Raw genomic sequence first — 15,311 nt, 5'->3', positions numbered from 1 at the left:
AAAATCATTATATTATTGGATTACAGGGCAAAGGTTAGAAAGCAAATAGTGATTCCAGCACAGGATGGTATTGCCGATTGTATGAACAGGGCTTTTGGTGGCCAGAGGATAGATTTCTTAGGTGAAGAAGAAGTCCATGTCCTGAGACCCACCTGACCTCAGAAGTGATCCAACTAATTATCTGACAGGATGAAAGTGGAGTATGAGAAGCTACTAAATAAATGACACTATTGAGAGGTTTTTCTTTCCCTGGCCAAGTAGGTGAAACCCTCTAAGAAAGACAGTGCACAGGTTTCCTCAGTGGTGGGACTGCTAACAGGAGAGGCAACCAAGAGTCAAGTGTCTCCTCATGTTTCTGTAATCCTACATAGTTTTGTTAACTTACATAATTTTTCCAATGTTATCTAATTTTAAATTTTTTTTTACATAATTTTGCCAATTTTTGTTTTGTAATTGTACATAATTTTGTCAATGAAGCATGCCTGTCCAAAAATACCAACTGAGCTATAAAGTGTTGGAGAAAAAAAATCTAAGAATGATCAAAGCAGCTCTTATACTGCCCCAAGACCATTTTCACTTTAATGGGCTCCCTCAGTCCTTCAGTAGCACACCATCCTTTATAACTGAGTTCACACAATTACTAGGTGAAGACTTGGTGTTTCCTGAGAACACAGCATATGCTGCTCTTTTTTGGCTTCAGGTTTTGCTGTTGTTTTCTACCCTCTAGCCTCCAAGTTCTGTGTGTGGAGAGCTAGACATACCAGCTCTGTGCTCTGAGAAGTTCCTTCACCTCTCTAAATTTGTTTCATTAGTAGGTTACTGCATGGATTAAATGAAATGATTTCCCCCTGTGTGAGAGTGCCTATGCCACAGCCATTGTACACAGAACATCCTCTATATAGGACATGGTCCCTCTATATAGGACATGAGCATGCAGTGACTAAAGGCAGCCACATGAAAAGGCTAGAATAAGCTGATGCCAGGAAGGGTGCCAGTTGAATCAGGTTCTCCTAGATAAATCAAGGCATCACTGAAAAAAAAACAACAGTGTATATTTTCTGCTTTCTCAGCTTTGTGACTAATATTGACAGGGTTCTACCATACATTGTCATATTGGTCTAAGTAACTAAATATAAGTAGAAAAAGAATCACCATTGGAGATTATGTTAAACAGTAGAGGACAAAGAATTTGACCAGCAAACCATTAAGACCCACTGCCCCTTTCCATTCCAAACAAAGGATCAAGTTGGAAAGGTTTCAAATTATGATGTTTGTGAAGGACTGTTTTCACACATCAGCTTAGAAGGAAATCAGCAATAAGTATATTCATCAAGATATTGTGAAGCCGGAATCATTCATGAGTGTCAAATGCAAAAGATCTGTTCTGAATGAAAAGGGCCAGGCCAGGTCAAGAGAAAGGAGAGAAATTCCTTTAGAAATCATTCCATGACACCTACCTTTTGCCAACAGCCAGGCATGGGTAATCCATCTGGGCCCTGTTTTAAAAAGAAAAAGAATTCCTCAGACTCCTCAAAAATGATCAAACTTCATAGTTCACATGCCCACAGGCTTAACAAATAAAAGAGATTTCTATCTGTTAGGTGGCTTTAGTCATAGCCTTCTTTTACTAATTACTATCTCCCAATATATTACCCAGTATCAATTAAAATGAAGATAATACAATTTTTTTCCAGTGAGAACATGTTTTAAAAATACATAAATTACAGAAAAAGCTATTCCTAATGTTGGAGAAGCAATTTACAAAGCATGGTGGTCTTAGGATCTACTCAGTTTATATCTTTAGATAAGAAATCTGTACTATATCTCCTCATTTCATTTAAAGACATTCACAATTATCTTTATTAAGTAAACCAAAAAATAACTTCTCTTTCTGGTCACTATGGACTCTGGTTGAATTCATGATAATGATAAATAATCAATGATAAACCATTTCTATCTGAAGTTTATAGCTCTTCACATGTCAATAACTTTTCATATTCCTGTACTGAAAGTAGATATTGCAAGACATAATTGCAAGACAGGCAGCCACAAGGTATATTTTATAGTAAAGTGTTATCTATGGCATTCATCTATTTCTCTATTTAAATTCTCAGAAGTCAGTTAACATTCTGAATAAGAGATGGGGTTCCTAAATGTTGCAAAATTTATTATAACTTAAAGCGTCAGCATTCTTCAGATACAAATGATATCAATGAGACAGGAAAAGTTGACATATTATGAAGGCATGCTCATATTTTTCTACAATAAAGTGGTTATAAAATACAACTTATCAATACCAAGCAAACAAAAATAAGACTAGGCACTTCATATTGAGATTTTCTAACTGGAATTATTGCCCAAATAACTTTGTTTTCTATCCATACAACCTCTTAAAAGGCTTGAGAAATATGAATTTACCTTTAAAGAATCATGCTTAGAACCGAAGACTCATAAGAACATGCAGATCAAGAATAACATAACCATACATTTTTTTCTTTTTACTTTACAAAAATATATTCTTAATTGTCTAAAGGTATAAAAATGTTGAAATAGCTTCATAAAATATTTGGGAAAAACTGGTAATGCCAGATTGGTACAAGGAGAAGGATAAACCAGTAGAATTTTAGATTTTAGTATAAGGAAGATTTTGAGTTCATGCCAATGGAGAGAAGGGAGTTCTGTCTACTTTAGGAAAGTGAGTTTCAAAAGGAGAGACCATTAAGTTGAAAAGGTTACGTGACAAAGAAGAGGGTTTGGGCTGCAGACTATTATCTTGATAATCTCAGAAGTTTGGTTTTCTTCCACATGGTCTCATAACTGCATTCCTTCAAATTGGTTAACTCTTGACCATAGAAGCTTTAATTCTGTAGTTTGGTTTTATTTAAGGCCTGATAAAAATTTTGTGGAAGAGACAAAAATATCTTCATTTCTTTTAGAGAAAAAGAAAAAAAGTTAAAATGAGGGGTAAACCCAAAAGTTATGGCCTAACAGTGCCCTCTGCATCAAATATTTTTATCTAACTTAATCTTTAAATATTTATCAAATAAATTAATATTTCAAAGAACACAGATACGGTAGTCATGTCAGTGGTGAGATTAATTTGCATTCACTGATAATTCATGCTTTGCTCTTCCCTCTGCAGTTTCAGAAGGAGCCTGTTCATGCACATGCATGTAGTATGTTTATCATGTAAAGCTTGCTCCAGAAAGAACCACTTTACACTGATAGAGATGAATACATAATCAACAAAGGAACTGCATGCAGGGTGGTAGGAAAGAGAAATACTGTACCAATTGGCAAGGGGCATCCAGCCCATCCAGGCCAGGCTGGCCTGGCTCCCCTTTTTCCCCCTTAACGCCTCGGAATCCCTGTTTGTGAAGATTAACTCATAATGTTACTAACGCAAGAATTCACTTAAGCACAGATTCTGATAAAGAAATAACTAGAACAATAAAAGCCTGGGAGAGGAGCAACCTGGAAGGGAAAAGTAACACCCAGGGAAGTTGAACAAAGTAACATGGCACTGGGCATAGTCCCTTAACAAGGGCTTGTCTTAAAACAGTGACCTTGTCTCCTGAGGGGTGAGCAATAGCACAGGCTCCTCTTCCGAGCCTATAGTCAGATTCCAGCTGTACAAGCAATAACTTGAGATTAAAGAAGCCAGGTAGAGCTTGTGGCCAGAGACAAGATGTGGGAACATACCAAGATGGTCTGAAATGCTTCTTAGCATCTAAAGTCCATGTTAAATGAGGCTACTGGTCCCTCCAGCTTGCTCTCCTCCCATGTCATCCCCTCACACAAGCCACCTGGAGACAGTTCATGAGTCAGACATACCAACGGGCAGGGTGCATCTAATCCAGGAGCACCCTGTTCTCCTTTCTCCCCTTTAGGCCCCTTTTTGCCTTTCTTTCCCTTTTCCCCCTGTGGATACAAGGGTTTAAATAAAAGACAGGTTTTATTTGGGAGGGAAATAAAGGTGATTCAAAATATGGCTTAGCCAAGAAAAATCTGGAAGGGCATTTACCACTGTTTTCTGATTTAGATAAAGCATATTATAATACATAACATACCTGGAGAGCGACAGTGGACTCCGGCAAACAGTCTGTGGGATTTTAAGATAACTCAAAAGATGGCAGGAGACCCAAAAGGCTCACATATCAGCAAGGCAGATCAGTGTCAACTCCCACCACCATGCCACAGTCATTGTGAATTAGGAGTTTGTGCCATGGATCTATCGAGGATGACAGATACCAATTGTATTGAAGCCAGTGGGGTAGGTGGAGTTCGGGGGAATAATAGATACTGCACCCCATTTTCAATACCTGTCAACTTTCTTCCTTTCAAATCATCTAACAGTTGAAAGCTGCATTGAGCCAGAGGAAAAGGAAAAAATATCAGCAGCTTCTACCTTGTTGAAATGTATCCAATCTTATTTTCTGAAGCTCTGATCAAAATATTCAATGTATTAAAAATATACTTCTATTTCTTTTAAACTTTTTTTTTTTAAGAAAACCAAAACAAAGACTTTTATTAAGCCAGGTAAACAAAGGTTCAAAGTTCTAATTCTTTGCACGGATGCCAATTGTAGAAACAAGTTTCTGTAAACCTAGGGGTCTTCTTTAATTTTCACTGATCTCATACTAGATATTCACAATGGTAAATGAGTTTCCAGCTTAATCGCAAGGTAATGAAAGCCACCCCCCAAATTCTGTTTGATGGAGGAAAACTAGTTTGAACTTGGTAAAAATGAGGGAGGCAGGATAATTACATAGTGGGAATGTAGCCATGGAAATTAGTATTTAGGAATCAAGGTAAAGGTTGTGGGAAATCTGCATGGATCACAGGAATGGAGGAATTAAGGAAAGGAGGCAAAAGGAGGAGAAGGAAGGAATGCACCTCAGCTGTTTCACATTAACATAAACATCTGTATATTTATGGACAGAATTGGTGCTCAACAGAATACAAAATACAATATGTATTTAAATTAGTATATTCATTCTGCAATCAGGATGGCAGTTGCAATAAAACTGAATAATCTCTGAAGCAAAACAACATGAATATTCAAAGGTGAAGAGACATACACAGAACAGAAACATGAGATATGCATTCAAATTAATACATTCATTCTGACAGACCAAGTGAAAACTCCTCATTCATCTCCTGTGTGCCAAAAAGATTGCATCAGAAGATTCAGAATCAAAAACATTTGGGTTTCTTGAATCTTGGGAAAGAGAGCAAAGCGTTGTGTTTGGTTGATCGGGATAAGAGAAAAAGTCATGGAAGGTATAGTGAGATGGAGCTGGGGTGATAGGAAGTCAGATAGATGGGAGGGGCATTTGGAAGTAAGGTGTTGCTCCTTAGCAAATTACTTGAATGTCACAGCATAAAATTGATTTAAGCTTGTTTGCATGAGCTCTTTCCTCCCAGAAAGCAATGGACTCCTCTTCAAGTAGGTGTGACTGAGACCAGGTGTGTTGGGTGTTAGTTTAGAACTCAGTTCTATTTGATTGGTAAATTAGCTCAGATTAACCACTCAAAAGAGTTGTCAGGATTGTTGTTGTGGTAGGCTAGGAGGTTAATTTTTTATTAATTTTTAGCAAATATCAAGCTCTATGGAAAAGAGACACTATTATACAAGGAATTATGTACAACAGTGATTTGAATTGTGTATCTCATTGTGGAGATAAGCATATGGTAAGCACTTGGTAATTTTTTATTCCTCATGTCAAAGTATGATATTCATAAATGTTCACATTTAGAATCTAATTTTCCTAAGTATAAAACTTCTAATCATGGAATCTGTACATAGAAATATGTTTGCATGGGTGATTAATATTCTGTAGCTTTATGCTTTCATAATCTATGACATAGGTAATTTCTTTCTTTTGTGGTGTTGGGGATGGGCTCCAGGGTCTCAAGCATGCTATTCAAGTTCTCTATCACTGAGCTACACCCCCAGCCCAATACTGAAAATCTCTTACTTATTTAAAAGATCAAAAAATTGAGTGCCATATGATGACATATTTTGAGTGAATAAGATTTGGGGCTCATACAACACATTAGGTAAATACAGAATACATACATAAAATCTTTAAAACACCTTGTGCTGACAGTTTTCATGCACAATTTATCTCAAAACATTATAGTTGGCATTTGTAATGCAGAGTCAAATAACTTTTTTTGGTCTCAGTTTCCTTGTCTGTGAAATGGGAAATAAGAGCACCATTCTCAGGGTGTTCTGTGAGGACTAAAAGGCTGGTCACATGTAGAGCACCTGAGTGCTCAGTGCATGTGACAACGGTGCTCTGGATGCCACTGCATGGCATCTCTTACCAATAGAAGGCTGACGGGTGCTTAAGGACTAAAGCCTGCACAGCCGTCTGTGGATCCCTCTTTCTGTGACAAATCTCATTTGGCCTTGCTTTCCAGCAGCTGTGAACTTTACAGTTCAAGAGAATCCACTGGGGTTTGGAAACAATGTGTTAAATAGAATAACAGAATTAATCAGAGTGAATTAATCAGAGAAGCATAATTCCTTTAAATTGGGATTGTGAAGGCCTAATTCCAGTTACTTTAGTACTATAGATATGCTTTGCCTGATGTCAACCATTCTTAGATCAAATCAGGTCAAAGATTCAAGTAAAGTACAGACAGGGAACAAATGAAGGAGAGGAAAGAAAAGAGGGTTTTTATAATCCTTAATCCAAACTTTTCTTTCCATCATAAACTGTCCTGCTTGGTAGTGGCTCCTATAAACTTGAGCTGATGGTCCTGAGATAGAGCCTTAATGCTCATCTCATAAAATACACCAATATCCTCATTTTCAAAAGCTATAGCAATCAGCTCTGAATCTGACAGTGGCAAGTCCTGGTCTCTGTGTAATGGACTTAACTGTGGTTTATCCATCACACACTTGTCCTGTTTTTTGAATAAAAAAATTCAAGATACACAACATGTCTATTTCCTGGGAATGTCATAAAGACAAATGAGATGCTGGCTTTATAGGGTTATATGGGCTCAGCCAAAATACCATTGCAGGTTTGTGCTATGTAATTTTATTTTTATGAAACAGAAAAATTCAAAACCCCCTGGACATTTTTCAAAAAAACTGGTGTCAAGTAGTTGAAAGATTATAGCTTGGCTATCTGGGGATTCGATTTTTTTTCTTCTATGCTAGACAGTGCCCTCATTTCTGGCTGGGTAGACTTCCTTATTCATCTTTGAAAACCTGATTTCTTAGATCAGGCCTCAGTGTGTTTTTGGAGCACAGGACTGAGTCGGAGGAAGCGGCTGATGGAGTCATACAGGCTGAGCGGCAAAGCAGACAGCAGCAGTAGCAGAATCACACAAGACACGGGTCAGGAGGGACAGGTCACCTTTTCTCCCTTTTCTCCCAGGTCACCCTTCTCGCCTCGTGGACCAGGGAAACCCTGGAGAACAAAAAAGCAAAACCAAGAGGTCTATTGGTGTAACAGTGGTAAAAATCACATTGTGGGAAATAAACATCTTAGGATTCATTAATCTGAACTAAAAATAGCAAAAAATGACCTAACAATCTAACAACTTAGGTCAAATAACACTTAGATGCTAGAAATCTATTATTTCTATCTGTACACAACAGGTTTCTTGCTTCTTCTCCTAAGAAATGTAGCATAATAATTTCCATTCTGACTGGAGAGAAATGAAATTGCAGTATAGTTTTAATTTGAATTTCTCTAATTACTAGAGATGCAAAATGATGATGTAGGGAAAAAGGCACATTCATACATTTCTGATGCGACTACAAATTGGTGAAACCACTCTGGAAAGCAGTATGGAGATTCCTCAGGAACACTTGGAATGGAAACACCATTTGACTCAGATATCCCACTTCTCAGTTTATACCCAAAGGACTTAAGTCAGCATATTACAGTGACACAGCCACATCAATGTTTACAGCAGCTCACTTCACAACAGCTAAGGTATGGAACCTTCAACAGATGGAGAAGGAAAATATAGTATATATACACGATGAAATAGTACTCAGCTAAAAAATAATGAAATTATGTCATTTGCCAGTAAATGGATGGAACTAGAGAATATCATGCTAAGTGAAATAAGCTAATCCCAAAAAACCAAAGGCCAAATGCTTTCTCTGATATGCAGATGCTAATTCACAATAAGTGGTGGGGAAGAACAGAACTACTTTAGATTAGACAAAGGGGAATGAAGGATGGGAGGGGGAATGGGAATAGCAAAGAGAATAGAATAAATTGGACCTTACTATCATATGTGCATGTATGATTATATGACCAATGTAATTCTACATCTTGTACAACCAGAAGAATAAAGTTATACTTCATATATGTATAATATGTCAAAATACATTCTACTGTCATGTGTAACTAATAAAAACAAGTTTTAAAAGTATTTAAAAAATTTAGCATGGAAAGAATATTGGCATAATCATTCAGATCCTGGCAAGTTCACTAATTAGTGTAAGTTTGGGCAAATCACATACATCTGCTCTTTATTCCTTTGACTGTAAAAAGGATTAATGACTACCTATCACATGGCTGTTGTGAATGTTAAATGAGATGATATATGCAAAGTACCAGAATGATGCCTGCATATATCAGGGGCTCAATAAGCAGTCATGATAACATTGGTATTGTATTTATTCACATAATAAGGATAAGCACTAATCATTTCTAGAAGCACTAACTTTTTGACATTCTCTACTTTTATAAAATTATGTTACCATCTGAGAAGAATAATAAATAGGTACTTAAAGCTAAGAGGAAAAAATATTGCATGACAGCTGTGAGAATAAGCATATTATTCCATAAGGGTAGCATAGGAAATATTTTTATTTTTATGCATATTTTTTCCACATAAGGGTCTGCTGATGTTGAGTACCCTAAATTGGGAATGTATGGTAAAGTGTCACTATCTACTATCTATTATTAATTTTATACTGGGCAATTGTATTTGCCTTTGTTTATCTCATGCAAACACTAGTGTATTCTATATTGCTATCCACATGCACAGCAATATATGCTCTATGCATAGTTACATGCACAGAAAAAAATAAGTATTTTTGCTATCCTTGATGATGGAGACCATCAGCATCTATTATCATAGGGAGATAGATGTTTGTTGTCTGTATTACTTACATCAAGACCAGGCTCTCCATCTTTCCCCTGCCAAAGAACCATAGTAGCTACATTAGTGTTCCTAAGTTTCATGAATAGGTTATTGTTTTACTTAAGGCTGCCTGGACATGCAACCACTTGTATTAGAACAATTATTTCTGGAATGGAAAAAGGATTCTCTATTGATTAGTAATACAAATTTGTTCAAATCAAGGAAAGTGATTGTTAGTGTTGCAGTTAAAGGCCATGAAAGTCTCTTTCTGATTTTATATTGGGTTAAATAGATTGGCATTTTGCTAAAGTTTAAGGAGTGCTATCAAGCTATCAGTTCAAGAGTGAAGTCAAAAGCAAAAATACTGTTTAGTTGATTTCAAGGCATGCCAGCACTATTAGAGGATGAGAATCAATGCTACTTTAATTTGCTAACTTAGCAGTTAACTCAATGGATAAAGAATGTGAAAACTTTTTATTGTTAAAATAGTTCTAATTTGGCCAAATGTACACCTTCTATATGAATGTTAACAGTGTAAAAGTCACAACTTAAACTGTTTTTAAGCAAGCTTTGAAAGTGAATGATTCCCAAGTATAAAAGGAGTCATCAGACTCTAAAATGCAAAGTTGAGAAATTCGCTCTCTTAGTGACAACCCTGGTGTGTCCCTCTGTGGATCCACCCAAAGTTCCCAGAAGCTGCTATGATTCCACTAATCAGATTTTGACATCTATCTCAAAATCAGTATCTGAAATAATCATAGGTTATTATTTCAGTTCACAAAAACTATGTGGAAGGTACAGGGAGGTTAAAAACCTTAATACAATATATGCTGCTTCATTGCCCCACTCTACTGAATTAATTCTAATTACTGCAAAAAAGTAAACCCGAGGTCTCAATTGGATTCTGTGAATTTTCTGGTAATAGAACACTCTCAACCTTCCATGTTCTGAAGACCATTTGTCCTTAGTGACTTCGATCACAAATGTCCAGCTCATGGTAAATACCAATTTATTTTGAAGGATCATCTTTACTAGCAAGAGTGCTTTTAACCAATAACCTATAAAAATAAAGTGTGAAGAAGATCACTGTCAATGAAACTTCCACACCTGCTTTCAGAAAGTGACCTTTCAAGGAGGTGGCAGTTAGGAGCATCCAGTCAGGTGGCACAGGGAGGGCATTATCTGACAGTTGGAATCCTGCTTTCAGGTTAGCAGTATTCATCCTACAGACAGTCTGAGCCCTTCAGTCTTGTGAAATGCATGGTGTGTGTCTGTACAGGATGAGAGGGTGTGAGGCGGATGTGACCTATCTGTGAAGAACACGGAATTATCTATATTTATGTAATTAGTGGAGTGGTTTTGCTTTTTAATGTGATTAGTCTGCCCCACAAGGGGAGGGTTAACTGTGTCAGTGACAAGTCAGTCATGCAGAAGGCAGTGGCTGTGCACACTGAACTCACAGGCAGGCCGTACGGTCCTCTGGGTCCAGGCTCTCCTATAGCTCCTTTTTCCCCCTGAAACACAAAGCAGAAAGTCCAAATTACACATGCACACCTTTATCCCCACACGTTCTCTTAAGGTCTGTGTACAAAGCCTCAACCTAAAGTACGATCCTACCAAAATTTCAAAGATTCAGGTTCCTACAGGATTACTGCCAGTGACAGGGAAAGTAATCCACCATGGCATATTTTACAAAATGACCTTTGAAAGTAGTACAGAAAGAGACTGCTACTGCCCAGTTGTGCTAAGGGTTTGCATAGTGATGACGCTATGCTTGGGTTTCTTCACCATTATTGTGAAACATTGGTTACTACTTAAATTATAGGCTGAGTATCCATTATCTAAAATTCTTGGGACCAATGGGTGGATTGGCTTTCAGATTTGGGGATATTTGCATATACATGATGAGGTATCTTGAGGTGGGACCAGCCGAAATACAGAATTCATTTCTTTCATATATACCTTATGCACATAGCCCCAAGTAATTTGAGATAGTATTTTTAGTATACCTGTACTTGGACTGTGACTCCTCAGATGAGATCAGGGGTGGGAATTTTTCACTGTGGCATTATATCTGTGCTCAAAAAATTCGGGGTTTTGGAGAAGTCTTAAATTTTCAATTTTTGGATTAGAGATGTTTCACTTGTACTACGTTTTTAAGGAATGTAATAAAACACTTCTCCCCTTATTAAATCTCTCTTGTTCACAGAAACTTTTGACCATCTCCTTCCCTTACCCAGCTGTGTTTTACTTCATGGCCCTTACTCCCTGGGAGACACTCAAATATTTATTCTCTGCTTCCTTCACTAGAATAAGCTCCTCAGGGTTTCAGGACCTCTGGTCCTTCCATACAGCATCCAGCACGTAAGTAGTATTTGTTGAATGAATGAACCAAGTTGGGTCAATATAATGGCATACATGTTTTGATTTCTTTAAAAAAGATGTTTAAAAGGTTTTAAGAAGACAATATACATTGTCTTCTTCACTGTCTCTCCTATTTCATAGACTCGCCCTGGCCTAAATGACAACCTTGGATTCTTATAAAGAATAAGTTACTGAAGGTTATTTCATGAATAGAAATAATGGTGATTATAGAGATAGTCCTCATTTCAAATAATGTTTTCCTCTCCAAATTAAAATGTTTGTCAGCATTTAGCATGAAAAATTCAGGAGTAATAGTGATGTTAACACGAGTAGCCTAACAGAAAATGCTACCTTTTATCACACCTGTGAAGAAGTTTACAGTTCAGCAAACCATTTTTCATGGGTAAATAGCCAAGTTCAGCTGGGCACAGTACCATACACCTGTAATTCCAGCAGCTCAGGTGGCGGAGGCAGGAGGATTGTGAGTTCAAAGCCAGCTTCAGCAAAAGCAAGGCGCTAAGCAACTCAGTGAGACCCTGGCTCTAAGTAAAATATAAAATAGGGCTGGGGATGTGGCTCAGTGGTTCCGTGCTCCTGAATTCAATCTCCGGTACAAAAAAAAATCCAGATTTAGCTGATTTTGCCTGCAAAGGGACATGGCATGCCTGTTTTCTACCCTCCGGATCTATATGCAACTCATTCTTCCTGAATCTAAATTTAAGGGGTTGGTGAAACTAACAAGCACTGTTATGTAGAGACACATACAGGAAAGGTGAGATTACTGAAGACAATAAAAACTAATTGAACTCATTATTACTTTATTTCTGAAGCAGCAGCAGTTGGGCTCAGTAAAGTAGCCAGGCTTTAAATGACACAGACTTAAATGTGAATTCTACTTCTGGAACTTTGTGTGGCCTCCAGCGACTTTCAAAACTTTCTGTGCCATAAAGGAAGAAGAGTAATGCACATTTTGCAAGAATTGTTCTAAAGATTAAAGGTGATAGTAATATTAAAATTACATGGTGGCAAATAGTATATACAAATTATATACTATAAATGGGAACTGTTATTGGTAGTATACAATTAGAGGTGATGTTTTTAATGGATAGGGTTTGACAACCTGAAGAGCATCAATTCAAAATCAGTGTCCTTTATTTTGATTTGACAGTTTTACTCATGATTTTAAAAACAGTGGCATATGTGTGGTGAAAGGTGGGAGTTTCATAAGGGATCATGGACACTAGAGTAGGTCTAGCTTGAAATAGATGCAGATTATAGATTTTGATATCACCAGGGCCTTCCCCTTCCTCCAACGAGAAACTTGGCTTTGTTTTTGTTTTTTGAAATGAATATATTATGGCTTATTTGAATAAAGCTGTCAGTAAAACATCTGCTGGCAGAATTCCTATTCTTGACTAGCCCTCCCTAAATAATGACTTTAAGCTAACAAGGCAATTTTCTTTCTCTGGCAAGTGACTTCTTTGAAAGTGGACATATGATTTGTTGCTGACCAGTGAGGCACTATGGGCAGTCTGGGGAAGGTGTCTTCTTTGCTAAGGAGACACCAATGCATAATATCTGTTCTCTGCCCATCTCACCTTGGGACGCTTGGGACTGTTGCTCCCAATGTTCTTGCTGGCAGAAGATGAAGCCCTGAGGCACAGCCAGAGTCCTCCTTCAACTCTTTTGCTATAAGAACCAGTATATTTCTTTCTCATTTAAGCCATTTTGAGTGTATAAGTTCTGTCCCTTTGAGTCAAAAGCATCATAATGGTCCCGGCTTGAATACTTTTAGGAATGAAACCCAGTAATTTGAATGGGTAACATCTTTTCCTGGATTAGATAATCCCCAAAGAACTGTTGAGCTCTCAAACCTAACATCCTATAGAGTTCTGAAGTAGTTTACCGAGGATGAAGAAATCAGCCAATGTCAGGGAGCACTGGAGTCTACGAAGCTGAATATTAATGCTGTCAGTCATATTGCAGACATTTTGAGTAACCATGCCTGCCAAGGGCCTAATTTCTTTTAGGCTGGTCGAATTTCATTTATGCTCTTTACTTTGCATGTCTACACTGAGAAATTGTTCAAGGATGCTTTGCCTTGTTGATTCCTACCTCTTTAAAACTTGAAATTTTTTCCCATGAGAGTCCAGATGACACCCCAATTAACTTTGAGAATTGCACTCCAGTTTGGCTCTTTGGGTGAGGGGCACTTGGAGAGTACTGATACCTGATCCAGTCAGGATAGTTAACGTGCTGAGTAAATACAAGTGTAACACTTCACACTGCACGCCATCTGACTTAAACTATGCCTTCAAAAATTCTTAGCGACTTCATTTGCTCTTCTGGTTAATTCTGCCCCAGCACTGAGACCTGATACTCTTGTGACACTGTGGAGCTATCGGAAGTAGCAGCTGATTGACCAAACGGTAAACCCTCTTGAGCCCCAGGGCACTCTGCCAAAGACTGCTTGAGATTTGCTGCTCCAATTTTAGTACCAGGGCTGGGTTTCTTCATATGATGCTTGAAAGTGAATCTACATCATTATTGTGGCGGCTCTTAGCTTTTGAATATTTTAAATTAAGGAGATCTTCAGAAGTTGTTGGTTTGATCTTGGAAATAAGACAACAGCAGCTTCAGATCATATATTCCTTTAGGACTCATCTCCATCTAGAACCAGTCTTGGATAAAGTCAGCCTTCAACACCACACGTGCATCCTGTACTATTCATTTTGGCCTCTTCCTCTAGTTAGTTCTTGCATACATTTTTCCACCTCTGCAATTAGATTGCAAACTCTTCTAGCTCAAGGAAAATAGCTGCTACCTCTCCAGCACTAAGTATGTATGTATAAGTTCTAATAAAAGACTATGGGATGATGAATCAATTATAATGATATTATTCAATGTACTGGAGCAAATTAGCAAAGTAGGCTTTCTATAAGTAGAAGAGTGTTTCCATTTAACACTAGAAGTCATACTATGTTTCGCACATAGTAACATTTGATAAATATTTATCACATGAATGAATTCCCTTTATAGAAGGTAGAATTGGGGAAATGGAAGGTATATCAAAGAAATCACTACCTGGCTCTCTTTTTTTACAGTAAATTATTCCAGATTGGTAAAAATGATCAAGTTTTTATAAGAGCACAAACTTGCACAGTGAATCATTCTAACACTTTGAGGCCTTCACTTTCAAGATGCTTTCTTTATATCCTTGCTGGATGGTAGAGAAATTAATGATACAAACCTATTCAGACACACACACACACACACACACACACACACACACACACACACAGAGTTTTCCAAGGTGAGGAAATGAAAAAGGAAGAGAAGTTCCAGATAGATGATCAGCTGCTGATGCTTCAGTACATTTTTTTGTGTCAGATATTTATCTTCCATTCTGAATGTCTTCTCCCCCCAGCCCGCCCCCAAGGATATGGAAACACGGTCTAGCAATAGAGAGATTAGTGAAAGGTTTTTGTTTTATAATGCACAGAAATTATTTCCTTATGGCTAAAGAAAAACAGGCCATTCTTTAGCTATAAAAAAGGCGGAGGGCACATATAACTGCAGAGAAGAATACTTGGGTTTTGTAATTTCCTTTGGAAAAATGTTATAACATTCCGAATGAATACAGTAGCTTCATATTAAAGATTATCAACCAGAATACATAGGTACTCCTGGAAATTGTAGGCCCATTGACTTCCACTTTCTGGATGAAGGCCAAATGAAAATATCTTCCTTATGGGTAGATGAAGAATAATTGGAGCTATTTATTTTAGCTATGTAAATGTATGCATTGTTTTTATTAAGAC

At 37.4% G+C, this 15,311-nt stretch overlaps 1 protein-coding gene across 1 annotated transcript in view; it reads right to left on the bottom strand.

Moving 5' to 3' along the window:
* Positions 1-1,439: 1,439 nt before the first annotated feature.
* The window catches only part of Col25a1 (collagen type XXV alpha 1 chain), a 435,459-nt gene continuing 421,587 nt past the window's right edge, over positions 1,440-15,311 (bottom strand). The window contains exons 33-37 of the mRNA XM_076864066.2: positions 10,587-10,640; positions 9,156-9,182; positions 7,377-7,430; positions 3,291-3,368; positions 1,440-1,496 (exon numbers count right to left, since the gene is read on the bottom strand). Coding sequence (XP_076720181.1) covers positions 1,440-1,496; positions 3,291-3,368; positions 7,377-7,430; positions 9,156-9,182; positions 10,587-10,640 — 270 coding nt within the window. The remainder of the gene's footprint in view (positions 1,497-3,290; positions 3,369-7,376; positions 7,431-9,155; positions 9,183-10,586; positions 10,641-15,311) is intronic.

Source organism: Callospermophilus lateralis, chromosome 8, assembly GCF_048772815.1.
Source record: "Callospermophilus lateralis isolate mCalLat2 chromosome 8, mCalLat2.hap1, whole genome shotgun sequence".
NCBI classification, from domain to species: Eukaryota; Metazoa; Chordata; class Mammalia; order Rodentia; family Sciuridae; genus Callospermophilus; species Callospermophilus lateralis.
The sequence above is the reverse complement of the archived record's forward strand: the minus strand, read 5'-3'. Positions and strand labels throughout refer to the sequence as shown.